This window comes from Podarcis vaucheri (genome assembly GCF_965113315.1).
Source record: "Podarcis vaucheri genome assembly, chromosome: 13".
Lineage (NCBI taxonomy): Eukaryota > Metazoa > Chordata > Lepidosauria > Squamata > Lacertidae > Podarcis > Podarcis vaucheri.
In genome coordinates this window covers 2,843,416-2,870,652 of record NC_138751.1, presented here as the reverse complement: position 1 = coordinate 2,870,652, position 27,237 = coordinate 2,843,416, and the positions used below count along the sequence as shown (strand labels likewise).

The window sequence follows — 27,237 nt, the reverse complement described above, 5'->3', positions numbered from 1 at the left end:
GCATGCGCGTGTTCCTCGAGGGCGAGCCGAGTCCTCCCTTCGCATTACTGCATTTCCAACTTCTTCTCCCAGCGACGTGACCCGGGTTGGGCTTCGGCGCGTGCGCAGTTCGGCTTCCTTTCCCCCCCTCCTCGCGCCCCGCTTGCTGGAGCGAGGGTTGGTTAGGGGTGAGGCGCGCGCCTGTGCGCGTGCGCGCCGCGGAGGGGTTTTTTTTTTTTCCTTCCTTTGGTTTCGGCGCATGCGCGAGAGCGAGCGGGGAGGCGTCGAGGGGGGAAAGGGCGGGAAGGAAAAGGCGGCAAAATTCTAACCTGAAAAATCTGAAGCGCTTCCCCCTCAGTCAGTTTCTGATGAGGTAATTAAAAGGGAGGAAAAGCGCTACAGTTTGAGTCAAGGGGGAAAAAAGCAGCAACCAAAGGCCTCTGATTACATATAAGAAGACTCATTTTGCGGGGGTCTTAGAATAAAAGACCTCGCTGAGGGGAGGGGAGCGCCTTTTCCTGATAGGTATATGTGAGGAAAAAGGCAGCACCTCAGCATCCACTAATAATAATAATAATAATAATAATAATAATAATAACTTATTATTTATACCGTGCCCCTCTGGCTGGGTTTCCCCAGCCACTCTGGGCGGCTCCCAGCAAAATATTAAAAATAGAATCTAATAATAATAATAATAATAATAATAATAATAATATATTTATACCCTGCCCATCTGGCTGGGCTTCCCCAGCCATTCTGGGCGGCTTCCAACAAAACACTAAAATACACTAATCTATTAAACATTAAAAGCTTCCCCAAACAGGGCTGCCTTCAGATGTCTTCTAAAAGTCACATAGTTGTTTATTTCCTTGACATCTGATGGCCCCCAGATTTTGACATCATCATTATAAAGCACAACAAGCAATAAATGAGGTTTATTTTACCTCATGAAATTCCCCTAAGCGGCTCCTGGGTGCTTCGTGTGAGCCGAAAATAATAGTGGCGATAGGCAGCAGAAATAGTAATAATTACCAGTGCTGCAGATATCAAAACAGAGCCTTTCAGAAAGGGGCTTTTATACTCCGTTGGAATAATTAATGTTTACTTCAAAACTGAACGTTTTGCCTACCAGAAGCTTTATGTGTTTTGATCCTTAAACTCACTTGCCAGTTTAAAAAGGGATCCAATGGATCTATCTATCTACATGATTCTATGAGAAATTTGATGTTATCTTGTGTAGTATGCGAAAAAGGGCACCAAAATTTGGCTCAAAGGCAGCAAAATGGTGTCTTAGAAAAGAATTTAGGTTTATCCTTTGTGAGTACAATCCTGCCAACATTCACACTTTTCCCATTTCCGTTTATTTTCTTGCGACCCTTCAGCTCATGCTTCAACCTCTCCCACTGGGGGGAAAATGTATTGATTTCAGGTTACTTCATCCCAGCTTATTGCCAAAAGAGAAAAAAGTGCTTATGGACAATTAAAATAACAAAAAAAAAAAAAAAATCCCATAAACACAAGTGTAACAAGTTCTAAGCATCCGTAAAAACCAGCAATTGTCTAAAACAGGGAGATCTAGCAGCAAATACCAGTAAAATATAATTTAAAATAAAATAAAATGGTGGTAAAACAGTTGTACTGATAATATTTGAGGCCAGCTTTTGCCTGGTAACCACCACATGCCTAATCTTCAAAGATGGCGGATCTACAAGCAGATCTAATTTGGTGTGGGTATGAATGAATGAACTTTATTACGGTCTCAGACCAGGGTTAAAAAGCATATAGATAAAATAGCAGTTAGGATTTTTTTAACCGATAAGGCATAGGATAAAACATCTGGATAAAATACGGGATTAGATACGGATGGTGGATGGATAAAAAACTGATAATTAAAAGAAATAAGAACTAAAAACAAACAAGGACACGCAGTTAAAACAACTGTGAGAGCAAAAGAACTAAAAGAGTTGCAGTTAAAACAACTATAAGAGGCGGCAGAGTAAAAGCCTCTTAAATAGAGGACACTCACAACATTAAAAACGGCTGTGCCGATATGGTTAAAACAGACAGTTAAAACAATGCACAACACTAAAAAAAATTTTATATAAATTTTTTTTATTGATTTTACAGAATTTTTATGAACAATACAAACAAATAAAAAGACAAACAAACATGTATAATTTCATATCCTTTTTTTCATAAACCTCACTTCTCGGACTCCCCCAAACCTCCCCTTTCTACATCCCAATTTCCAAAATTATTTCAGCAAATCCTAAACTTAATTTTATCAAATGTGTTCCTTCTTTATTCTTTTCTTTAACTTAGTCTTTTGTCGCTATAATCTCCTTTCTAAAAACCTCAACATTTTAGCATTCATCAATTTTGTAATATTTCTTAAGATAGATTTTGAATTTCTTCCAATCTTCTTCCGCCGTCTCTTTCCCCTGATCACGGATTCTGCCAGTCATTTCGGCCAATGTCATACAGTCCATCACCTTCATCTGCCATTCTTCCACAATGCACAACACTAAATTTAGCAGCAATGTACAACTGTAAACTGACCCAGGGTGTGGGTAGATTCCTATGGGAGAAGATGATCCCTATAGATACGGCCAGCACTGCCACATCCTCCAACAGTTAGTTTAATCAGAATTTTTTAGAAGGGGCTTATTTACAATCTCCATCAAGCCATGCACATCTGTGGGCAGATCATCTCTCCCCTGGAGACACTCTTCATATCTGAATGTGCTTTAATTTTACCTGAATCCTACCTAGTATATTTAAGAGTATTTTGGGTGCCCAAGTTGCGGCCCAAAGGATTCCCAAAAGCACCCAAAATCCTTGTTAAAACCTGCCATGCAATCCTATAGGGGAGTAAAGCCCTGTTGGTCAGTGAGGCTTACTCTCAAGTAAGCGTGCGTTAGAACTCTATCTTTAACAATCATTCATTAAAGCCATTTAACTGAATAGATTTAAAGGCACTGGATAACTTGATGTTGGATTGCGGCTTTCTTCAGACAGTCGTTTTTAGATCCTTATAAAATAGTTGGCTTAAAGAGCTCAAGATTTTAGACACAAGAGATGTATTCAGGTCATTTTGTATTTCCGCCACTGAGTTTGTAGCTAAAGAGAGTTTTATTATTATTATTTTCTTACAATATCACGATTTGAGGTTTGGGTGGCAGGGCTGTGATGAAATTCTAGCTCTGTAAAAAAACAAAAAAACAACTCTCAATCCCACTTTCTTGAGAGTTGTGTAATCAGAGAAGGAAATAAACACAACCCCACATTTATGATCGCAATGAATGGATAGAAGTCCCTTTTAAGCAAATCCAAATATGCTATTGAAAGAGGGGACCGACACATGTGGTTAAAAAAGAAAAGTGTGAGAGAAAACACATTTCACATCATAACTCCCAGACTCACCAGCTATAAAAACAAGCTCCTGCTTGTTCTGAAACCACAGAGTCTTTCAGTTTTTCCCCCTCGCAAAATTTTAATGGGTAATATTTGTTTCATGGAATTGGATCCAGACTATGTTACCAGATCTTGCAATTACATATTTCTCTGTAATTTGTAAAAGAAGTTAGTATAACTAGATTTGCATGTGGTTTAAGAACACAATTGCATTAAGAGCCCTGCTGAATTGCGCCAAAGGCCTGTGCAGTGATGATCCTCAGGGTCCCTTCTAACTCTGCAGTTCTGTGATTCAATTTCTATTATTGTTTAGCTCTTGATCTACTCCCCTTCTCATTTGAATTAGATTGGAGTAGTCCACACAGGCGTGCACTTGAATTTGGGGAGCAACTTTGCTCTTCCCCATTCATTACCAGGTGGCATTCCTACTTTGGGCTTTAAAAACACTTCCGCTTGTCCTGCCTCTTCCCCCAGGGGGAAGCCTGGCTTCAAGTTACAGAAAGGGAGATTGTGATTTAAAAACAAGGAAAAACTTTCTGACCGCAAGAGCCATTCAACAGTGAAATGGTCTCCCTCTGGAAGTAGTGGACCTTCCTTCCTTGGAGGTTTTTAAGCAGAGGTTGGATAACCATCTGTCACTGATGCTTTAGCTGAGATTCCTGCATTGCAGGGGGTTGAACTAGATGACCCCCCCCAGGGGTCCCTTGAACTAGATGACCCCCAGGGGTCCCTTCCAACTCTACAGTTCTTTGATTTCTATGAATTGGAACAAACACCAATTGGGCTTTCCATGAAATTGACATTTGATCCGACTCAGCGATAAAGAGTGGGCTTTCCTGGGGAAGGGACGCGGGTGGCGCTGTGGGTTAAACCACAGAGCCTTGGGCTTGCCGATCAGAAGGTCAGCGGTTCGAATCCCCGCGACGGGGTGAGCTCCCGTTGCTCGGTCCCTGCTCCTGCCAACCTAGCAGTTTGAAAGCACGTCAAAGTGCAAGTAGATAAAGAGGTACCGCTCCGGCGGGAAGGTAAACGGCGTTTCCATGCGCTGCTCTGGTTCGCCACAAGCGGCTTAGTCATGCTGGCCACATGACCCGGAAGCTGGACGCCGGCTCCCGTGGCCAATAAAGCGAGAGGAGCGCCGCAACCCCAGAGTTGCTCACGACTGAACCTAATGGTCGGGGGTCCCTTTATATTTTACCTTCCTGGGGAAAGTGACAGAATGCTTCTCAGGCCTGTGCTTTCTAGGCATGAGACAAGGGGAGATGTGGACAAGCTATGGGCATAGCCAAGGGGGGGGCAGGGAGGGGCAGCTACCCTCCCAAATCAATAAAAATACATTGCTAACTGAGGTTCTGCCCACCCCAACAAAACACCTGCCCCTCCAACTAAAATCCTGGCTACACCCCTGGGATGTAGCTCCTTAGTTGAGTTAGTTGATTCTGCAATGCTGATTAAGTACCAACAGGGCATGCACACAGATTTCCCTCTCTCTTTTTTGGGGGAGAGTGAGTGCTGGAAAAACCGTATTTTTCTGTGTATAAGACGCCCCCTATTTTGGGGGACTCAAAATTAAGAAAATGGGGGGAGATTGCCCCCGTGTATAAGACTACCCCCCTTTTCCCCGTCTTACATACGGAACAGTACAGTAATTCCAAGCACAGCCAGAAACTAAATGAAAGCACTGAGGAAGTTGTGGGCATGGAAAAGGACCTAGCAGAAAGTGGTGACTGATATATCCACCTCAAAACACTGAAATAAATAGTTAAGAATCCTGAGTGGAGTGGTTTGGAGCCCAAGCCCGCTGCAATTCATTGGATTATGCTTGTTATAGCATATACAGGGATGAAGCGCTGAGATTTGTGTTGTTTGAGGGTAAAGTCAAGCGGACAATCCGAATGGGTTTTGTGAGAACTTTGCTGCTAGGGGTCAATATTCCCACATCTTTCTTTGCTTGTGCTCCTGGGAGGGAAAGCCCAACTGTTAAACTTAGATTTCTTACACAGAAATGTATTCGGTGTAGAAAGCCTTGTTTCAGCCCCCATGCAAGTGATATCGGGGTCCTATTATTCACCAGTTACTTCCGCCTCATGAGAACTAGAAACCTGTCTTTTTTAAAGAAAACAGAAAAACCCTGACAATATGATTGCTGGGAAGGCAGAGAACGCCCAAGGCACTGGGAAGTGCTCAGAGCTAGTTGCTTCACTGGGCAACTTTTCCTGCTTTCTGATTCTGCGCTCCTCAGAATGCGAAGAAGAGGCTCATTGTGTTATATGGAGACTCAGTGTTCTGAAATGAAGAGCAGCCCTCTGGAGTTTCAGGTTCAGAGGCAGCAATGCCGCCCAGGGGAATATCAGTTGCTCAGGAGAGATAGTGAGTGAGACAGCTATTGCCTCCCTGCTCTGCTCCTGGGCTTCCAGCTGGCTACTCTAGTAAGCAGAAACCTGTGTTGTGAGTATCTATGTGCATTTTATTCATAACAGCTGGATTAAACAGGCCTTTGGTCTAAGCCAGCAGGGGTCTTCCACTGTTCTTAAAGACAAGGACTCCTTTGCACCTCTGCTGTGTTCCTGAAAGGTCACAGTCCCTTGAACTCACCGTACAAGAGGGTTGAACTTATTTGAGATCGCACAGAAGAATTGAAACCAGTCTGGCGCATGTAACTGTTGTAAAGCAGCACAGATTGCGATTACAGCTTTGTTTCTAATGGGATAACTGGTCAGACACCTACTGAAACATTTTTGGTGTGCAGAGTGAGCAGTGTTTAAACTAGTGAAGAGTAGATTTTACTTGCAATCACATACAGTGGTACCTCAGGTTACATACGCTTCAGGTTACAGACTCTGCTAACCCAGAAATATTACCTCAGGTTAAGAACTTTGCTTCAGGATGAGAACGGAAATCGTGCTCTGGTGGTGCGGCGGCAGCGAGAGGCCCCATTAGCTAAAGTGGTGCTTCAGGTTAAGAACAGTTTCAGGTTAAGAACGGACCTCCGGAACGCATTAAGTACTTAACCTGAGGTACCACTGTACATAGAAAATAATGTACCGGTAAGTAAGAAAACTACAGTATTTACTGTAGGAAAAACCTATCTTGGATAGAAAAATTAGCTCCTTTGCTTGCTCTTTTGTTTTCTCAGAGGGTAGATGACCTCTCATTTTGAAGTCCAAGAGAGAAGTGTGAGGAGGAAGAGAAGGAAATTGTAAAATAAGTCTGTCACTGAGATAGGAAGTCAGATCACGAAGTTAAAAGCCCAGGGGTAGTCTGGGATTCTGGAGATTCCTCACTCCGTTTCAACCCATGAAATACTACTCAAACTTCCACAGCATCCACTTTGATTTTTAAATAATAAATGAAAAGGCAGGGCTGATGGTCGTATTAAATAAATAAAACCAACACTTCCTTCTTTTTCTTGCTAAGAAGTTTCTGACCACCTGACCAGCAGTATTGAACTCTGCTTCCGGGGCCTTGTTGTGTCCTGTATTTTTTTTGACAGGAACGAGGCAGCACTGGCGCTGTTTTAATGGAGAGAGGCCATTTGTCAACTACCGTATTTTTCGCTCTATAAGACGCACCAGACCATAAGACGCACCTAGTTTTCGGAGGAGGAAAACAAGAAAAAAAATATTCTGAATTTCAGAAGCCAGAACAGCAAGAGGGATCACTGCGCAGTGAAAGCAGCAATCCCTCTTGCTATTCTGGCTTCTGGGATAGCTGCGCAGCCTGCATTCGCTCCATAAGACACACACACATTTCCCCTTACTTTTTAGGAGGGAAAAAGTGAGTCTTATAGAGCAAAAAATACGGTAATTTTTTATTGATTTTTATTGATTTAGGGGGGCAGCTGCCCCTCCCTGTCCCCCCTTGGCTACGCCCATGGTCTCTGCCTTTTTCACAATAGGCAGAAATCAACAGGTGGTACCTCTGCAGTGAATCTGAATACCTTACCAACTGGTTTTTGGTTGCTGTGCAGTGCAATAATGAATGTAAGAATGTAAAAAGAGCCCGGCTGCTGGATCAGGCCAAAGGTCCATCTGTCCAGCATCCATTTCTCACAGTCGCCAGACAGGTGCCCATTATGGGAAACCTGCAAGCAGGATTTGAACACAGCTGTGTTCTCCCCACTTGTGAATCTCAGTAACGGGTGTTCAAAGGTATCCTTAGACAGTGGAGGTAGAACATAGCCATCATTATTAACAGCATAAAGGTAAAGGGTAAAGGGACCCCTGACCATTAGGTCCAGTTGTGGATGACTCTGAGGTTGCGGTGCTCATCTCGCTTTATTGGCCGAGGGAGCCGGCGTCCAGCTTCCGGGTCATGTAGCCAGCATGACTAAGCCGCTTCTGGCAAACCAGAGCAGCGTACGGAAACGCCGTTTACCTTTCTGCCGGGGCGGTACCTTTTTATCTACTTGCACTTTGACGTGCTTTCGAACTGCTAGGTGGGCAGGAGCAGGGACTGAGCAACGGGAGCTCACCCCGTCGCAGGGATTCGAACCGCTGACCTTCTGATCGGCAAGTCCTAGGCTCTGTGGTTTAACCCGCAGCGCCACCCGCGTCCCATTAACAGATCCTCTCTATTTTTTAAAAAAATCAGTTGTACCTATGGAGGAAAGCTATAAGGTCCAATTTACATTTGAGAGAACGTTCGAAGATCACACTGTTTAATTCCAAATTAATATTGAACAGCACACTACACACACACACAATTCTGTAAATAATGCTTTGACTGCATTGAGAACAGCTCATGGATTTTAACTGTGGTTAGATTACGCAGTTGGGATTCCTATCTGAAGGTAGGGTTTAGGAAATGCAGGGAAATCCTGGGGCCGTCCCTCGTCTTTTATCTTCTCAAAGAACATAACAACTCTTTAAAATGAAAAACAGCTAATCATGTATTTTTATTGCTTTCTCTTCCTTCCCCTTCCCTCTTGTTTCTTAAGTTAGACGAAAAACGCACACCTCCCGTGTAGACACACCGCTGATACATAATGACAAGAAAGAACAATAAAGGCGGTAAGATCAGTGTGTGCTCCATTTATTTATTTTAAAGGAAGTACTGTGTGGTGTGGGCGTGTTTCTCAGGCGCAAGTAGTGCACGGGGGGGGGGGAGCTGCTCCTGCTCCACACAGTGCTACAAAAAGCACACACACACACCCCAGCTCTTTACCACCACCACTTTCTGCAAGCTCTTAAATAAATTGCAAAACCTGCTCCATTTTATCCTCCCAGGGGAGGGAAAGAAGTGTGTGTGTGTGTGTGTGTGTGTGTGTCCCCGCATGTAGTGGTGGCGGCGGCAGCAGCAACATGTGTCACTAGATGTGCACTTAAAGCACTAGAGAGAAGAAGATTGTGTTTTCCAGTTAAAACTGTGGTTTTGTTTCCCAAATGATGCCAAAGCCGAAAACTGTCAATTTCACTCTTGTCAAAAGCAGGGGTATGAGATTGACAAAGGTCACTGTATTTCCCCCTCTATAAGACGCACCAGACCACAAGACGCACCTAGTTTTTGGAGGAGGAAAACAAGAAAAAAATAATATTCTGAATCTCAGAAGCCAGAACAGCAAGAGGGATCTCTGCGCAGTGAAAGCAGCAATCCCTCTTGCCGTTCTGGCTTCTGGGATAGCCGCGCAGCCTGCAATCGCCCCATAAGACGCACACACATTTCCCCTTACATTTCAGGAGGGAAAAAGTGAGTCTTATAGAGCAAAAAATACGGTATTCTCTGCTTTGAGAGGGAGTATGAAGTCACGCCACAGTCTTCCGATGCAGAAGTTTGCTCATATTCTGGAGCATTAAAATAAAAGGATGGCAGCAGTAACCATCATTTTTTTTAAAAAAACCAACAACCATTTTTTTAAAAAAACCAAACCATTTTTTTTTAAAAAAAGATTAGAACAGGATTTAGAAGGCTTGAGCTGTGCGTTCCAGATGTTTTTAACACCACCTCCCATCAGCTCCAGCCTGCACAGCTGGAGAGTTGACAGGTTGAGGAAGGCCTTGCGATTTTCTGTCTCAGGCAGCAAAATGCGTTCTGTGATGTTACTATGTTACTAACCATATGTTATTATGTGCTAAACAACATGATGTGTTTTCTGCAACTTCAGAAGCTGGGAAAGTGCCCAAAAGAACGTTTGCTCCCCCAGTAGCTAAACCTCATGAGCTCTTTGCAAAAGGGGAACTGCTAGAGCTCCAGGACAAACAGGAAGGTGCTGAAACTAAAGGCATTCCTGCTCCTCTGCACCATGCCCATGCCCCACGTGACAGAATTGCAGCCAAGCCCCTCAAAACAACGAAAGCTCAAGATAAGAGGAAGAAAGGGAGCCCTCCTGCTAGGACTGTAAAGGAAGACGACTGCAAGAAGGATCCAGGCATGGCCAGAAATGTAGGTGGTGGAAATGCAGATGATTATCATTATTTATTGAATTTATATACCACTATTTATACTTATATTTATATACCGCTATAGGACGGGGGTGGCGCTGTGGGTTAAACCACAGAGCCTAGGACTTGCTGATCAGAAGGTTGGCAGTTCGAATCCCCGCGATGGGGTGAGCTCCCGTTGCTCGGTCCCTGCTCCTGCCAACCTAGCAGTTTGAAAGCACATCAAAGTGCAAGTAGATAAATAGGTACCACTCCGGCGCGAAGGTAAACGGCGTTTCCGTGCGCTGCTCTGGTTCGCCAGAAGTGGCTTAGTCATGCTGGCCACATGACCCGGAAGCTGTACGCCGGTTCCCTCGGCCAGTAAAGCGAGATGAGCGCCGCAACCCCAGAGTCGGCCACGACTGGACCTAATGGTCAGGGGTCCCTTTACCTTTACCTATTTATTATATAGGTTTGCTCCCTCAAGGGAGGATTTTTCCAAGTCAAATCTTCAGAGCTCTCTCCTTGGAAACTCTTGGTAGATAACAACTATTTTAAAATAGTTAACATCCCACCCCACAGAAGCCACTAAAAGTTTTGCCCTCGTTTTCAGAGGATGCTTAAGTTGAGGGTTGCTTGGCCTGTGGATAGAGGGCCTGCCATGATTGAGGGAAAGACCCCTCTGCATATGTTCAGAAGCACCCTCATCTTTATTCTTCCACACGCCCCAGGGTTGATCCCTGGCAATGGTTGAAAGCTTGACTAAGCTATGAATGAGTCACATTTACGTCTGTACCGCTAGGGCACCATGATGATACTTTGTGTTGCTGGGATGTAATCAACATACGTTAGAGACACACTGCTTCAGGGACCTTTTTCCTAGCTCAAAGTTTTCTGCTGTTGAGGAAACTTGGGAAATGTGGTGTTTGCAGTCAACACCAAAGGCATCTCTTTCTCTGAGGAGGTGTAGGCTTAGGACTAATCTACACTGGTCGGTTATAACATTAAAAATGAGTTATAAAAAATTGACACTAGTGGGAGCTGCAGAGCTGCGAACTGCTGGCAATGGAAAAATACATTGAGCGATATATAACAATATTTAACATTGTTTTTACAGTCACACCTCGGGTTGAATACACTTCGAGTTGAGTGCGTTCGAGTTGCGCTCCTCGGCAACCCGGAAGTAATGGAGCGCGTTACTTCCGGGTTTCGCCACTTGCACATGCGCAGATGCTCAAAATGACATCATGCGCAGAAGCGACGAAAAGCGACATGCGCGTGCGCAGACGTGCTGTCGCTAGTTACGTTTACTTCTAGATGTGAACGGGGCTCCAGAACGGATCCCGTTCGTATCTAGAGGTACCACTGTAATAGTGTTTTTAAAGATCATTGTAGATCCAGCCTTTAAAGCCTACATGAAATTTATATTCCTCCCCTCTCTTTTTTTCAGTTGGGGAATAGTTTGCCAGAGGTTATGATTTTCTTTGGCAGTTATTAAACATGGGCCCTGCTAACCTTACTTTTTATGCAAATTTCTTCCGAAGTTCAATAGTTCCTCTTCAGCAGGCCTTAAGCTATACTCACGAAAGGCAAGAGCACCACCCAGATGTGAATTAAAATGCGTGGAAATAACTTCAGGCAATGAGCAAGTGGTGCTGTGGGAAACAATTAGATAAATTCCTGCATTGCAGGGGGTTGGACTAGATGGCCCTTGGGATGCCTTCCAGCTCTGATATTCTGTGATTCTATGAAAACTGTTCCCGCAGGAAGCAAGCTAAACCTCTCTGAGGGAAGGTGCAAAATCTTGCACTGAAGGAATCTCATTATACAGGCCTCATTTTGCAGCTCTGTTTTTCTGGGACGGAAGAGTGCTATGGTTACGACCATCAGGTGCTTGCTTACCATTCTTCCACCAGTAAATACTCAGACCATTTAACAAACAAGGCCAAAACCCACCTATATAAATAATACATAATATTAAATATTAAGACACATTAAAAACTATTTAAAACGTTCAACTAAAATAATTAAAAAACAGGGCTAAAGCTAGCGATTCAAAACTGGTTTGACTAAAAACGTTTTCCATTTCTGTCTAGAAGACAATGGAGGGAGAGCCGGGTGAATGACCACCGGGAAGTCATTCCAAAGCCCCAGCCAAGTCCCTCGTGCTCATTTCCTGGGAAGCAGAGCCTGCAAGGCAGGTTTTACAGTGGGGCAGGTTGACCTGGGAGCAGGTGGTCCATATGGTAACTGGGTCCAAGACCATTTAGGGTAGGGATTCCCAACACGGAGCCATGGTGCCCTCAGACATTGTTTTTAAAAAACTTTTTTTTAACCACCATGAGTTGGCCTGGGCTGGAAAATAAAGAGCAGGCACATCGACGACCTGCCCTTCCTCCAGAATGTTTCTGGGCCTCACATTTAATCATAGAAATGTTGTGCTGGAATGGACCTTCCGCAAGGGTCATCTAGTCCAACCAAAAATAATACACTTATTTATTCACAAAAGTTTTATTCTACTTGATTCTAAGCAGATTCTAAGTGGGTATTTTGCCTGTATTTTTCTTTGTTTTTTGAGAGGGTTGCTTTGTTTTTGTTTGTTGGGGGGGGGTGTTGCTTGTTTGGTTTTAGTGTTGCCTGCTTTTTATTTTTTTATTTGGTGTGTGTATGTCAGTGTTCTGCCTCATGCTTTTTTTGGAGGGGGTTTCTGAGAACTGGCAGTTTTTCTTTTGTGGTATTTTATAGTGACTGTAGCTATGCATAAGATACATAAATGGCCCTTGGTTTAAGGCTTTACACTAGCAAACGACCTTGAAAACAGAGCAGTAACAAAGAACTATGTAGAATAAATCCAGAGACAAATACGTTCTGATCATTGGGGACCAAATGAAAGCCTGGCCGCTGCATTTTGGACCAGCCGATGTTTCAAAACTGTTTTAAAAGCAGCCCCTCTGCCAATGCTAGCCGGGGGCCTATGCTTACTATGCAGGGCGTCGTATTGTTGTTACATTTGCTCATCTTTTGGCAGGAAGAAGGTGGCCTCACCGATACACAGTTCGAGGAGATTGTCCAGAGTGCACTTCAGAAGCCTTTGCAGGAGTGTATGGGTATGTTGCTTGGGGTCGGGGAGAGACACAAGGGCAGAAAGATGTTGCTGTAACATAGACATGGCCACTAAAATCTGAGGCACTTCACACACAAACACTTGGTCTTAATTTCAGTTGGTTTTATTGCATGGTTCCCTTGAGGGGCAAGGATGGAACGGACAAGGAGTGTTTAGTCCCCCCAAAGGCCCTCTGAATGACCCCTCCCCACAGCAGCAACATAATATTGTGTTAACAGAAAGGAGGAATGAAGGAGGCTAGAGACTGAGAGCTTCCCCCCCTTGGTTCCCGCAACTGGATGCTGCTTAAACTCTTGGAGTACTTGCTTTGCTGTCTGCCATGAGTTGTGCCACTACAGTTGCAATCATATTCCTACTTACCTGGAAGTAACCCCCTTGAATTCAGTCATACTTACATCTGAGAAGCTCTGTTAATGGCTGAAACTTTGGAAGCCTGTCAACTTTTGAAGATAATGTTTGGGAGCTGGCAGTGATTATCGCTCAAGCCAACATCAAACTATTTTATGAACTCATAATCCTCCAGGGCTTAGCTGTTTAAAGCTGTTTTGCTTTTTTTATTTCCAGAAGACTCTGCGAAGAGAACCATTTCGGCAAAGCCTACTGAGAAACAAGATCTGGGAAGGTGAGTTGCACGGCTGCATATTCGGCCTCGCTGCTGAAGGCGGGGCGCTCTTCACATTCCCAGAGGCATTCCCAAGCCGTTCCTCAAAAACAATTTCTGTAATTTGCACCTTGAACGTTGTGGGCTTGTTCTTCGCTACTGCAGGGAAGGAGCTGACCGGAACCCAAAGTGCTGCAAGCAAGGAGACCCTAAAGCAGGGCCCAGGGAACCTTTTTCAACCCGAGCGCCACATTGCCTCCTAGAGAACCTACTGTGGCAGGGGTGTGTGTGTGGGTTTGTGTGTGTGTGTGTACCTGACAGTGGTGGACAGTGCCAGAGGCAAAAGCAGGCAGGGCAATGGATGCAGATTTTACCTTTGTACAGTTTCTACACATACTCTCGCACCCTTCTCTATCCTCCATCCAGGCAAGCAAAGTGTTAAGTTGTGGGTGAACATATCAGACAACACAGCGATTCTCCAAACAGCTCTTGTTTATTCACAGGTCAGAACAGAACTGAACTGAAGGGTTCAGCCAGTGCTTATATAGAGCTCCACTACAACGCAACTGTGACACTTTCTGTAACTATCCAATCACTGAACGTCACTTTCGATCCCTTATTTGCATATGTGGACCTGAACTATCCACAGTATCCCCCTGTTGGCCCAGGGTGACAACTTCAGTACATAACACAAAGGGCATTATCAGTGGTCAGGAACACATTCCAGCCAAACACAAACACTCAAGGAGGGCGCAAAGCGGGGCCGTTGAGGGGTGTGTGGCCTGAGGAGAGTTCCAAGTCCCAGACAGAAATGCCTGTAGTGTTGCACTTGACTTCTAAACCTGACATTCCCCATTCCTGGGTGGACAAATCAGGCCTGTATTCCTCCTATCTTTCACATGGCGCGGTAACAAAGGCTATCAGATTTATGTACCTGACACTGTAAAGCAGGTTTGTTGAGCCTTTCCCCACCTGTGTCTTTAGCAGATATGTGACAAGCAGGAATTCAGGAGGTGGAGCAGTTCAGCTCTGGTGATGGAGGAAAAGGGTTGCCTGCTTGGTTGTGCTACTGGGAACTTTAGTTAGTCAGTATGAATTAGATAAGAAATGTGTGGCGATTTTCCAGCTAAAAGTGACATAGGAATGATAATGAGCGTCTTGTAACATCACAGGTAAATCTGAGAGCTTGGATGGTATGGTTTTATTAAGAGGGCAAGGGAAATTATCTCTTACCAGAGGGAAGAAATGTGAAGGAGGCAGTAAACAAGTCTTGGTGTTGTGTTCCCATGAGGGCACACCAGCCCCAGCCAGTACAGCTATGTGGAGTTGTAGTCCAAAGCATCTTGAGGGCACCAGGAAGGCTGACCTAAATTAATAAAAAAACCATAGATCTCTACCAGCAGTTTTATATTGCGAATTGCTAAACTTGCTCTGATGCTCCCTGATACGGCCTATTTCAGTGTTTTTCAACCTTTTTTGGGCAAAGGCACACTTGTTTCATGAAAAAAAATCACGAGGCACACCACCACTGTGTGCGGAGAGGGAGATGTCAGAGCCCCGCTGCTCTCTATGGGGAATCGGATGAGAGCGGACCGCCTGTCCGCTCTCATCCGATCCCATCCGATCTGATCCCCACCCAGGATGGATGGAAAATAGGGTGGACACAGTCCGGCGCCCGCCTAGTGGGCGAAAATTTGACTTTTTTTTTTAATCTTTTGAATTTTTCAATTTTTCCCACGGCACACCAGGCAACATCTCGCGGCACACTAGTGTGCCACGGAACAGTGGTTGAAAAACACTGGCCTATTTCAATTTATGGGAGTGTTCTGTGTAAGTTGTGTGTGGATGTTATCTATTGAAGGACATAATGTGAAAGAAATGACTGCTATCAGTGTGGGATTTTCATTCACGTTTGCAAACCAGTGAAAGCAAAAGCTGATTTAAGCCTCAGTTGCGGAAAAAAAAGCCCCGAGAGACTGCCTACCTGGGCAATATTATTTAGAAAAGCAACGCAGGAATCTCCAGGCATGTGAAAATCACGCTTTGGCCTCAGGGTGGTGCCCAAGTACAGGAAATGTCTATATAGCAGAGTTTAGTTTTAGTTGGTGTTCCCAGGCACCCTCCTTAGAATATTGTTAAAGAACACCTCCAATGGGAGGATGTTTAGTGGAGAAACAAAGGGCAGCCACAACTTTGGTTTCTTACCTTCCCTTTACCAAAAGGTTCATGGGCAACTTAAAATTCAGTTAAAAACAGTTTCAAACCAATTAAGGTCACAGGATTAGGGTAAGTCTTGAAAATATATACAGTGGTACCTCGGGTTAAGTACTTAATTCATTCTGGAGGTCCGTTCTTAACCTGAAACTGTTCTTAACCTGAAGCACCACTTTAGCTAATGGGGCCTCCTGCTGTTGCTGTGCCGCTGGAGCACAATTTCTGTTCTCATCCTGAAGCAAAGTTCTTAACCCGAGGTACTATTTCTGGGTTAGTGGAGTCTGTAACCTGAAGCGTATGTAACCTGAAGCGTATGCAACCCAAGGTACCACTGTATCTCAACACACACACACACCACACTCATTTGCATACACATTCATACCAGCTGGGAGCCTCATTGTCACCCCTCTGCAGGGGTCACCAGGGCAAACCCCAGCCATGGCTCTGGCCAAGGTAAAGAGGTGTGTCTTCTGCAGAAGGGACGTGGCACTTAACCCTTTCTGCACATATCTTTTCTCTGCCCAAAGCAACTTCCTCTCTGTATCAGGGGGCTCTAAATGTATCTAAATGTGCCCTTTGGATACACAGGGTAGACAATTAGAACCGAGAAACAGTGGCAGGGGAAGAATTAAACTTATTCTCTTAAAAAGCAAACTTTGGGGCTGAAAGAAGGTCCCTTATGTTTCTTTGGAGTGATGTAAAGTTCAGGGAAACCTTCACACAGCATCGCTTCCCCTTGGATGAGGAGAGTGCACTCATCTCCATGTTTATTTAGCTACAAATTTTGGGAAATGATCCAGGAGGCTGAAGCCTGTTATGACCTAAGCTACAGCCTTCCCAGGTTCAAGGAGTGGTGGTGAGCAACATTGTTCCTTCCTCTAGGAATGGGGGAGACATTCAAACTCAGTTCTCATTTCTGAAACACTACGAGAACAAAGCCCCAGCTACCCCTCAAAATTCTCATTTCTCTGAATTTTGAAGTACAGTTCTTCAAGCCAAGCAATGCGTTCAAAAATGTACACAGTAGGTTAAAGTGTGCACAAACATGTGTGCATATTAGTGCAAATAGCATACAAAGGTATTACAGTTAGGGAAAATTGGTCTGCAAAATTATTGGTCAAAATTTTATACAAGCATGGGTATATTTGGAAAAACTAGCACTAAAATGCTGATGACTTTTCATGAGCACTTAAAAAATTCACAAAAATATGGACAATTGATCTTTCCACTAGAGAAATGAGAAACTGAGATTTGCTCACCCCTGCTGGAAACATATCAGTGAAACTTGTATCAATGTCCCCAAGCAGACTAGTTTTCAATATTCCACCCTACTGAAGTAGGCCCCAACTGTGTGCTTGTGCTCTTTCCTTCAGGAAGACTTTGGGGGTCTCTCCAGTGGCGGAGGACGTTGTCTTTGGAAAGAAAAGTGAGGTGATTGTTTCAGAATTGGATCAGAAGCGGCATCTGCTAAAAAAAAAGAATCACGGAACACATTCTGTGAATAAGGACAGACAGGAGAAAAGTAAGCCTATGTACATATTACTATTTACTCTGGCTCTAGTACGCTCCCACTGCTAGTGTTTGAAACTATGTACACATGGCTTTGGCACAATTCATATCCTGTGGTTTCTTGATAAACCCTGTTGTTCAAACTATCTTCCATCCAATTTGAAAAGGAAAGCCACATTCATTTTGCCGTTAAGCAGAGGTATGTATGCTTGAGTCAGCAACTGAGCATGCTCAGATGACAGTTTTGTGAATAGGAGTTTTGTGGGGAGGGAATGAAGGCATGGAAAAACCAAACAGGTAATGTGCATCAGGTGAAGACACCCTTGCCCTCTCTTTGGTGTACACAGCAATGTGCAAATGCGATTTGAACCACAGTGGCAGAAGCTACCTTGCTATGTTTTAAACCCCTAATGTGTACATAGCCTAAGTCTCTTGCATGAACAAACCTTGAGCAAAACACACCAGGGATAAACCTCAGTTGAAATGAATGGGGGCTGTGCAAGATGGGAGCAGCAGGTGCCATTGGCCATGGGTCGAACGTGGGAAGCCTGGCAAAGGGAAGTGACTCAGTACCAGTGCAGCCCTAGGGAGAGGGGCCACAAGCCCTGTGTAGGGCAGAGATCCACATTCTTTCCAGTGTTTCAAAACAAGTTGCTGCTCTTGACTGCTAGGCAGCTCACAGTTTCCTCCCCGCAGTCACCAGCTCCACTGCTGCCACCCCACCACCTCTCTCCCGGTGTTTTTGCAAAGAGGCAAACACGGGCGCGCACAACAACTTGTTTCTCTTTGTCTCCTGGCAGATGAGAAATCAGGAGGAGACAATGGAGGGTGTAAGGAAAACCGGAAAGGTGCGCCCAAGAAGAAAGTTCAAGGCAACGCCCACGTCCGCGTTGACCAAGAGGAAATGCAGGAGAAGGAGGAGGCCGTCAGAGGAGGAAGTGGCTGCAGTGAGCTGAACCCTTCCTGCTGCTCCAGAGGGTTTTTAGGGAGGATGGGGGACAAATGGGGATGGGGGATCGAAGGCAGATCAGCCAGGCTGGCTTTGGAGCTCTGGTGGGCTGCAGTGCTCCTGCCGTTTTTTTGTGCACAGTCCACAGGGGAAAGTCTTGGACGTTTGGTGGGGATTGATGCAACCTTAAATAACTTGCTGTAAGAACAAGAAAGCTGAATGGCCCACTGCTTAAAAATAATAAAATGAAGTGCATTGCCTCGCATAACACCTACAAAGGAGGCTGCAGAGCTTCTATTGTTAGATATTCCATTAATTATGGGGAAACTGCCAAGGGTCTTGTGGCACCATAAAGACTATGATGGCAGTAGCTTTCTTTCTTGGCTAGACTTCACCTGCATGAAATTGGCAGAACCATATAGTTGGGAGTATTGGAGGGTGGGGAGGGGGGTGTAGACAGTGGTCCAGAGGGCTGTGGAATATAAGGCTCTGTGACAATGCTTTTAAGCCAACTGTAAATGCAGGTAAGATGAGCACAGCGACCGCCATTCACAACAGCAGTACTAATAGGTGGCATTAGCACAATGATCACTTTGTGAGGTTATTTTACCACCTGTAGTGGGAGAGGAAGCCATTCTCCTGATTTCTAGTTCAGCAGTTTCATCCTGAAGTCTCCCTTTCAAGCTCCTTTGTTGAATAATGATATTTTGGACAGCCGCAGAGTGCCTTGGGAGATTCAGGACCTCTCTCCCACTGGTTTCTGAGTTGTTGCTGTCTTGGATGACAGATTTGAGTCAATTTATTATTTTACATGGAGGTTGCCATGTAATAGAGGGGGGAAAGCATAGATATTGGTCCACAGGAGAAACTAAATCCAAAGTAGGACAACCAAAATGTCAGAAAATTAAGTTCTCCAGAACTTAAACATCCATCAGGCTGGATGTTGAGGAAAACAGCGGGGGCGGGTGTGTGTGAGAGAGAATTTGGCATGGTGTTGCAGCCACAAAGTATGCAGTTGGTCATTGTGGCTTTAACATCATACCAGCTTGCTTTCTTTCTCTCTCCACCCTCCTTCAGTTATCTTTAATATCCAGCCCTTCTAGCTATTTTCATTTTTGTTGTTTTTGTTCTGTGTACATGGGGAAAAGACATTGTTGGCAGGTGATAGCATCTATCGTATTCAACATTGAGCAGGTGAATGTTTTGACTGGTGTTCAGCAAGGACGGGCTTGCCACCCAAGGCACATGAGAAGGAAGTGCCATTGTCTAAACGGGCTGTAAAATCATTGCTGATACTTTGGAGTGGCTTTAATCAGGAGCTGTACAAGACAGCAAGCGGAGCTGTGTTGCTTACTCTTCTGTGGTTGTCTTGGGCACAGCTGAAGCCTCCTGCATTTCAGAACCCCTGAGTACCTTGGCTTGTGGAAGTCCCAAGGAACAACCACAGATGGACCCACATCTGAAGAGTTGAAAGCCCCAGTCTCCTCAGAAGATAGGAACACATATCTTCATATGGTAGCCCATAGCATAGCTAAAATTCATATTAAGACAGATTGCTTTAATCCCCTCTAACAGAAGGATCCACACACTTAGAGTTAGCCTGAGTGATGCTCATCTACTCCACCTGCACCTCCACCTTCTGCAGCTCCAAGCATGTTCCATAAAGCTGATGTCCACTTCTTTCACGATTTCCCCCTTTTCATCACTCTAGGCTGGTGCGTGGCATGGGTCCAGTGCTCTTATCCAACCTGTGAGAAGTGGAGGCGGCTTAGCAGTGACATAGACCCATCGGTTCTGTCTGAGGACTGGACATGTAGCCAGAACCCAGGTAAAACAGAAGGGAAATGCAAGCCTTTTCCTGCAGGGGCTGACAGACATTTGGTGGTCTCTCCTCCCCTCAGTTAAATACGAAAAATTGTGACTGCTCAGGGTCCTGCAGAACCCCTGTCTGCCTGGGCAACCTGTGGCTCTCTAGATGTTTTTAAGCTCCAGCTCCCGTCAGTCCCAGCCAGCATGGTCAGTAGTCTGGAAAGTTGTAGTCCATAAATCAGGTGAAGGGAAATACTACTTGAGAAGCTAGAGGGCTGCTGCCAGAACAGACCAGGCTTGGACAACAGCTCCCATCAGCCCTGGGCTGATAAAGAGTTCCAGCTCCAACATTTGGAAGGCACCAGGTTTGGGAATACTGGAGTATCAGTCTGACCTAGGTGGCCCAATGAACATGAGATTATAAGGCATCACCATCATCATTCATTCAACTTGTTTTTATTATTGCTTGTAAGCCGCTCTGAGCCCGGCCTTGGCTGGGGATGGCGGGGTATAAATAAAAATTATTATTATTATTATATGCTCTTGACCATTGTAAAATCTACCCTTTCAAAACGAAGGCATCTTGTGGGAGTCTAGAACCTCTTCCAGTCACTGCAATGGGTTGCTTTAGGTGCCTTCTCTCTGAGTTATTTTGTTTTGCTGCTGTCACTATGTATTATACCTTACGCAGCAGTACAAAAGAAAGGGTCCCTGCCCCAAAGGGGCTTGTATTCAGTAAAGGGGAGGGAGAAGTGAAAAGGAGCCGGGGTAGAGAAAATGCATTTATTTCAATTACACAGACTTCCCAGATTCTTTTCAGCGCGGTATTTATTTTCCGTTGCAGATCCCGAGCACAACAGCTGCAGCATTCCAGAGGAAACATGGTCAGGGTCTGAAAACGAGGTGGTCTATGCTGTTTATATCCCTGGGTCAATCGTGTGGGCCAAGCAATATGGATACCCATGGTAGGGAAGGAACACACAACTCTCGGGTGCTTCTAGGCAGAGGTCTGATATCACAAATGAGTCATAGAGGCTGCGTACACACTGTACCTTTAAAGCACATTCAAAGCACATTATTTCCCTTAGAAAATTCTGGGCAGGTACTTTTCCCTTCACAGAGTTACAGTTCCTGAAAGCACCCTTTGACAAACTACAGTGCCCAGAATTCTTTGAGTGGGGGAATGCATTTTAAAGGCATAGTGTGTACACAGCCTCAGATACTGCAAACAGGCTGTTTTATAACATTTGATTTTCTGTGGATTAAGTGGGAAGAAATATGGGCTGGCATTTTGATGCTGATGAAGTTATGTAGACGCTGGGAGACATAGATGAGCAGCAGCTCCCATCCCACAACAAACTATCATGCTTGTTACTATGTTTTTATCATGGGATGTTTTATAAAGTGTTTCTAATGTTGTACACTGCCCTGAGATCTTTCGGTAAAGAATGGTATATAAATTGAAATAATAATCATGATAAGCTCCCCCTTTGCCCTTAACATAGGCAGAGATCCTCAACATGTGTTACAGGGATGCAAGTCCCAGTCAAACGAATGAGAGTGCCAAATTAGAAAGAGGGAGCCATAAACACAGCAGGGTTTATTTTTTAAAAAACGGGCTTCAGGATATCGTGCAGTGCAGTGGCAAGCAAGTATTGATTGTGTGGGCAGCACGCTACACTGTGCTAAACAAACCAGTTTTCCATTGCCAACTTATCGTCAGGCTTGGAGCACAAAACAATAGTCCCAGCACTAGTTAACCAACGCACCCACCCACACACACTCCAAGGCAAAAATACACCTGCCCAGGTCTCTCAGAGTGAAAACCCCAGTTTTGCTCTGCTGTACTTAAAATCTCAGCTCCTTAAAAACCTCAGTTCTCTGTATCTTGATCCCTGCAGTTTTTTCAGCTGCTGACCCTCCTCGAAAGGCTTAGCCAAAATAGCCAATCTTTCTGAGCACCCTTGCCAGTACAGCAGCTGCAGTCTTTTGACAGAAAAACTGGCCAAGAATGGGGCCTCTAAGCCGCAGAAAGGGGAGCTCCCCAGAAACACAGCTTTACTTACATGCCCAGCGCATCTCCAGGCTTTATAGAATCATAGAATCTTAGAATTGGAAGGGACCCCTGGGGGTCATCTAGTTCAACCCCCTGCAATGCAGGAATCTCAGCTAAAGCATCCGTGACTGATGGCCATCCAACCTCTGTTTAAAAACCTTCAAGGAAGGAGAGTCCACCGCCTCTCGTGGGGGTCTGTTCCACTGCTGAACAGCTCTTACTGTCAGAAAGTTTTTCCGAATGTTTAGTCAGAATCTCCTTTCTTGCAACTCGAAGCCATGGGTTCGAGTCCTACCCTCCAGAGCAGGAGAAAACAAGCATGCTCCCTCCTCCATGTGACAACCCTTAAGATATTTGAAGATGGCTTTCATATCTCCCCAGTCTCCTCTTTTCCAGGCTAAACTTACTCAGCTCCTTCAAGCGCTCCTTATAAGGTTTAATTTCCATACCCTTTATCATCTTGGTTGCCCTCCTCTGCATATGTTCCAGCTTGTCAACATCCTTCTTAAATTGTGGTGCCCAGAACTGGACACAGTATTCCAGGTGTGGTCTGACTAAGGCAGAATAGAGTGGTACTATTACTTCCCTTGATCTAGACACTGTACTTCTGTTGATGCAGCCTAGAATAGCATTGGCCTTTTTTGCTTCTGCATCACACTGTTGCCTTATGTTCAGCTTGTGGTCCACCAAGACCCCTAGATCCTTTTCACATGTACTGCTAGTAAGCCAGGTGTCCCCCATCCTATATTTCTGCATCTGGTTCTTCCTGCCTAAGTGCAGAACCTTACATTTGTCCCTTTTGAAATTCGTTTTGTTAGCTAGCGCCCAGTTCTCCAATCTGTTAAGGTCATTTTGAATTCTGATTCCGTCTTCTGTGGCATTAGCTACCCCTCCCAATTTGGTGCCATCTGCAAATTTGATGAGCATCCCCTCAATTCCTTCATCCAAGTCATTTATAAAGATGTTAAACAACAACGGGCCCAGGACAGAACCCTGTGGCACCCCACTTGTCACATTTTTCCAGGATGATGAGGAACGATTAATGAGTACTATTTGTGCTATCCTCACAACAACCCTGAAAGGTGGGTTAGACTGAGACATTGTGATTGGCCTAAGGCAGTGATGGCCAAACTTGGCCCTCCAGCTGTTTTGGGACTACAATTCCCATGATCCCACTGGTCCTGTTAGCTAGGGATGATGGGAGTTGTAGTCCCAAAATAGCTGGAGGGCCAAGTTTGGCCATTACTGGCCTAAGGTCACCCAATGACTAAGTGGCAATTTGAATCCAGGTCCTGCCACTTGTAGTCTTCCTCCATCCCATTCAGTTTTCCTCATGTATCATGTCTTTTTAGGATTTACTGATGGTTTTTGCAAGCCACATTGGGAGCCTTTTTGCCTAGAAAGTGGGTTTATAAATGCTTAAAATAAATAAAAAGCAGCCTGACAATCTAACCACTAATTGCTCCTGGAATTGCCTCTTTTTGTTTTCCTCAGTGTCAAATTTTAGCTATCAAAAGAAAAACCAATGGAGCTGGGTAATCAAAGTCTCCCCACTCCCTACCAAAAACTAGCATTAGAGCAATTAAGAAAGTCTATTGAGAGGAGGCAATTAATAGGCTGTTCCTCACTAATCCCCCACTAATCAGGAAGCAATAAAACAGGCTGAACTTGCAAACAGGAAGCATTTAATTAAAGGCACAGAATCCCTGAAAAGCCTCAATAGCACTTGACCCACATAGGTCAGAGAGACACCACAATGATGTTTTATTGCAAAAACAATATGCAGCACCACAAACCATGTCTGAGAAAACAAAGGAAAGCAACACAGAAAAATCCTGGTATGCAACAACTGACTGCTCCATAAAAAGTATGTGAGCGAAGGATGACAATTGTAGAGAGACAGACCACTGCAGAAGCAACCACTGTATGAGGTCACTGTATGCATCTCCTTTTGTTGGCACTAGCCCTTTGCGGGTGTGATGAGAGAGAAGGGATGCACTTGCTAGTCCTGCTTCCTCCATGATAGCTGTATGTCCAGATTCACCACTTTCCTTGCATTGGAGGTGCAAGAGATTTGGGAGGCCTCTGCATGCAGCTTAGAGCCCTGATCCCACACCTCCATGGGAGCCTCTATGAGAACAGCAAACTCCTGGTTCAGACCTTTGCTCTCAGAGCATGCAGGGTGGCAGGTTCAGACATAGGGATGCAATGGATGCTAAGACCTCTGCTCTTCCTCAGGCAAGTTCAGTGGAACCTCGGGTTAAGGACTTAATTCGTTCTGAAGGTCCGTTCTTAACCTGAAACTGTTCTTAACCTGAAGCACCACTTTAGCTAATGGGGCCTCCCGCTGCCGCCTCGCCGCCGGAGCACGATTTCTGTTCTCATCCTGAAGCAAAGTTCTTAACCCGAGGTACTATTTCTGGTAAGCGGAGTCTGTAACCTGAAGCGTCTGTAACCTGAAGCGTCTGTAACCTGAGGTACCACTGTTCTGTGTGAAAACTGAATGGCTTCCCTGCAGAAGCCATGCTGATTGCTCCTTAGCAAGGCTTGTTCTTCTATAATATACGACGTGCATGCTTAACATTTTAAGCCTTCAAAATAACTTTCCGCCAATTTACTTCTGGACCGAAATTGGTATTGCATATATTGTTCTCCAGTCCTCTCAGAAGGCTAAAAGGGGAAAAAAGGTCCTCCCAAAGGAGGCTGATTTTAATAGTAAAATTTGTTAGTTAAAAGATGAACAAATTGGCATTTGAGGTCTTCAGAAGCTCTTTTGGGGCCATATGGAAGAAGCTGTTTGCTTTATTAAATGGGGCTTCAAAACATTTCCCTAGCTTCCCAGGAGAAGCTAGGGATGGCCTGGCGGTGTCTTCACTACAGTGTCTTTCACTCTTTTCCAACCATGTCTTTATAGGTGGCCTGGGATTATAGAGACTGATCCAGACATTGGAGAGTACTTCCTGTTCTCTTCTCAGGCAGATTCACTTCCTGTTAAGTATCATGTATATTTATTTTATATTGTGCTTGCATGTCGGTGGGATAAATCTGACTTTATCCCCAAGTCAATTACTACTCAGCTCCAGCTGAAAGCTTCTTACCCACATTAGTCCGTATCTGAGATGTGTTCACACACTCTCTCTCTCACAGGCATGGCCACCCACCACAACTGACATGCTCTCGGTTTCCATTCCCATTTCAGTGCAAGTACCATGTGACCTTCTTGGGCAGCTCTGTGACCCGGGCTTGGATCTCTGCCTCCATGCTGAGGAACTTTGAGGAATCTTATGCGAAGGGAAATGGTGTGGTAAGTGGGGCTTTTTGCTAATGGCGGCTTGTTCACAAAATAAGGTGTCCCAGTCTCCATGAGGTTATGGGTTCTAAGAGGGTCCAATGAACAGGAGGTGCCTTTTGAAAGGGAGCAGGATCTAGAGGAAGTTGCAAACAATAGCTGAGAAAAGTGAATACTTCCCGATGCTTGCTCTTTTGCGGGTGGGATCCAGACCAGTCGCATTCAGGCATAAGAACCTAAGAAGAGCCTTCTGTATCAAGGCAATATGACCCATCTAATCCAGGGTGCTGTTCTCAGAGTTGTCAATCAGATGTACCAATGGCAAACCCACAAGCAGGATTCTAACACAAGAGCCCTCTTCCCCTCCTGTGGTTTCCAGCAACCAGTATTCAGAAATATTGCTGCCTCCAACTGTGGGGGCAAAGTCCTCTGGCTTTTTCCTGGCCCACCTAGGACCAGTCTGGATAGTTGGCCTTGGTGAAGATTTGACGTTTTCACCCCCCAAAAGTTTTTGATTTGAGTTTCTACTGAAATGAGGCTGCATTTTAATGTTGTATTTTAATCTTGTTTTTAAGTTGTATTTTAATCAATTGTTTTTATACCTGGTGTTAGCCACCCTGAGCCTGGTCTTGGCTGGTAAAGGCAGGGTATAAATAAAATTTATTATTACTAAAGCATAACCATCATGGTCAGTAACCATCAACATAGCCCTCTCCTTCATGAATTTGTCTGATCCTCTTTTAAAGCCAGCCAAGTTGGTGGCCATCGCTGCCTTCTGTGGGAGCAAGTTCCATAGTTTAATTATGTGCTGTGTGAAGTACTTCACTTTGCACGATTAAAGTGGAATGGGCACTCTGGTGCAACAAACCTGCTTCCCCCTCAAAAAAAAAGCAGATGTTATGCAGTAAGGAAAATGACAGGAAAATGCACTGGAAATTATGGGGTAACAGTTGCCTGATACGACATTGTATATCCTCCCTGCAAACAAATCAAAATGAGTGCTCAGTAAACAGGTTGTCTGCAAGCTGCCAAAATCTGCTAGCAAAGCTGGTGTGTGATTTCTGCAAGCTTCTTAATCTTAAAATCAGAGGAGAACTTTGTCCCCGTCCCCCATTCCCTCCATCTGCAATCCAGCCCTGCAATTTGGAAAGACAGTGGCCTGATTAGGCCCCAGCTGCACAATGAACTTGGATTAATTTCAGAGCTGTCCAGCTATCATGACTTCCCCCAAGGCACCTTGGGAATTGTAGCTCTAGGGGGGTCAGTTTAGGCACAGTAGTGGCAGATCTGTTTATTTAAACTCAGATTTTCCCCAGACTTGTAGAAAGAGGAGCAAAAGTGGCATGCAGATAAGGAATTCAGAATTTCCCCCTCGTCTGTTTCTTACTTCCCCGCAGCCACCTTTCCCAAGCATAGAGGAGAAAAGCTTTGGGAGTGACAGACTCTGGGGAGGTAAACCACAAATGGGCCAAGTGTTTAGCAGACACCCCATTGATGTTAAGAAACAGCATCCATACTGTCCCTTTCTCCCTCACTTCCTAAATCATAGCTATGTTCTGTATTTTCTTTTTGAGGCCAAGCTAAAGAACAAAGGTGACAAGAGGGATTTTGAAGCTGCTGTGAAGATGGCAAACGAAGCAGAGCAATTAAGCATTCAGGTGTGACACAGGCAGGTTCCATGACTCCCCCCCCCCAATAAACCTAGGTTGGTTTCTCTCTGGAATAATTGCATCCTTTGCTTTCACACTTTTTGCAGAGGATGTTATTGGCAGATCATTGGGGCCCAATATCTTCTGTGTTCTCCTGTATTTTCTCAGACATGATCTGTGCAGCAATTTTTGTATGGAATGAAATGGAAACCTTATTGATTTATTTAGAACATCCCACTTTACAGCCAAGAAGAGCTATCAAAGCAACTTTCTTGGAATGGAAAA

General features: G+C 44.7%; 1 protein-coding gene across 3 annotated transcripts in view; it reads left to right on the top strand.

The window, feature by feature from the left end:
• The first annotated feature begins 328 nt into the window (after positions 1 to 328).
• The window catches only part of ZCWPW1 (zinc finger CW-type and PWWP domain containing 1), a 33,518-nt gene continuing 6,609 nt past the window's right edge, over positions 329 to 27,237 (top strand). The window contains exons 1-12 of one of the 3 annotated variants that reach the window (XM_082197677.1): positions 329 to 352; positions 8,333 to 8,405; positions 9,497 to 9,774; positions 12,781 to 12,859; positions 13,441 to 13,498; positions 17,065 to 17,213; positions 18,001 to 18,147; positions 19,861 to 19,977; positions 20,803 to 20,923; positions 24,929 to 25,004; positions 25,214 to 25,318; positions 26,878 to 26,961. In XM_082197677.1, coding sequence (XP_082053803.1) covers positions 8,381 to 8,405; positions 9,497 to 9,774; positions 12,781 to 12,859; positions 13,441 to 13,498; positions 17,065 to 17,213; positions 18,001 to 18,147; positions 19,861 to 19,977; positions 20,803 to 20,923; positions 24,929 to 25,004; positions 25,214 to 25,318; positions 26,878 to 26,961 — 1,239 coding nt within the window. In that variant the 5' untranslated portion in view covers positions 329 to 352; positions 8,333 to 8,380. The other 2 variants (XM_082197678.1, XM_082197676.1) reach the window with 2 other exon arrangements.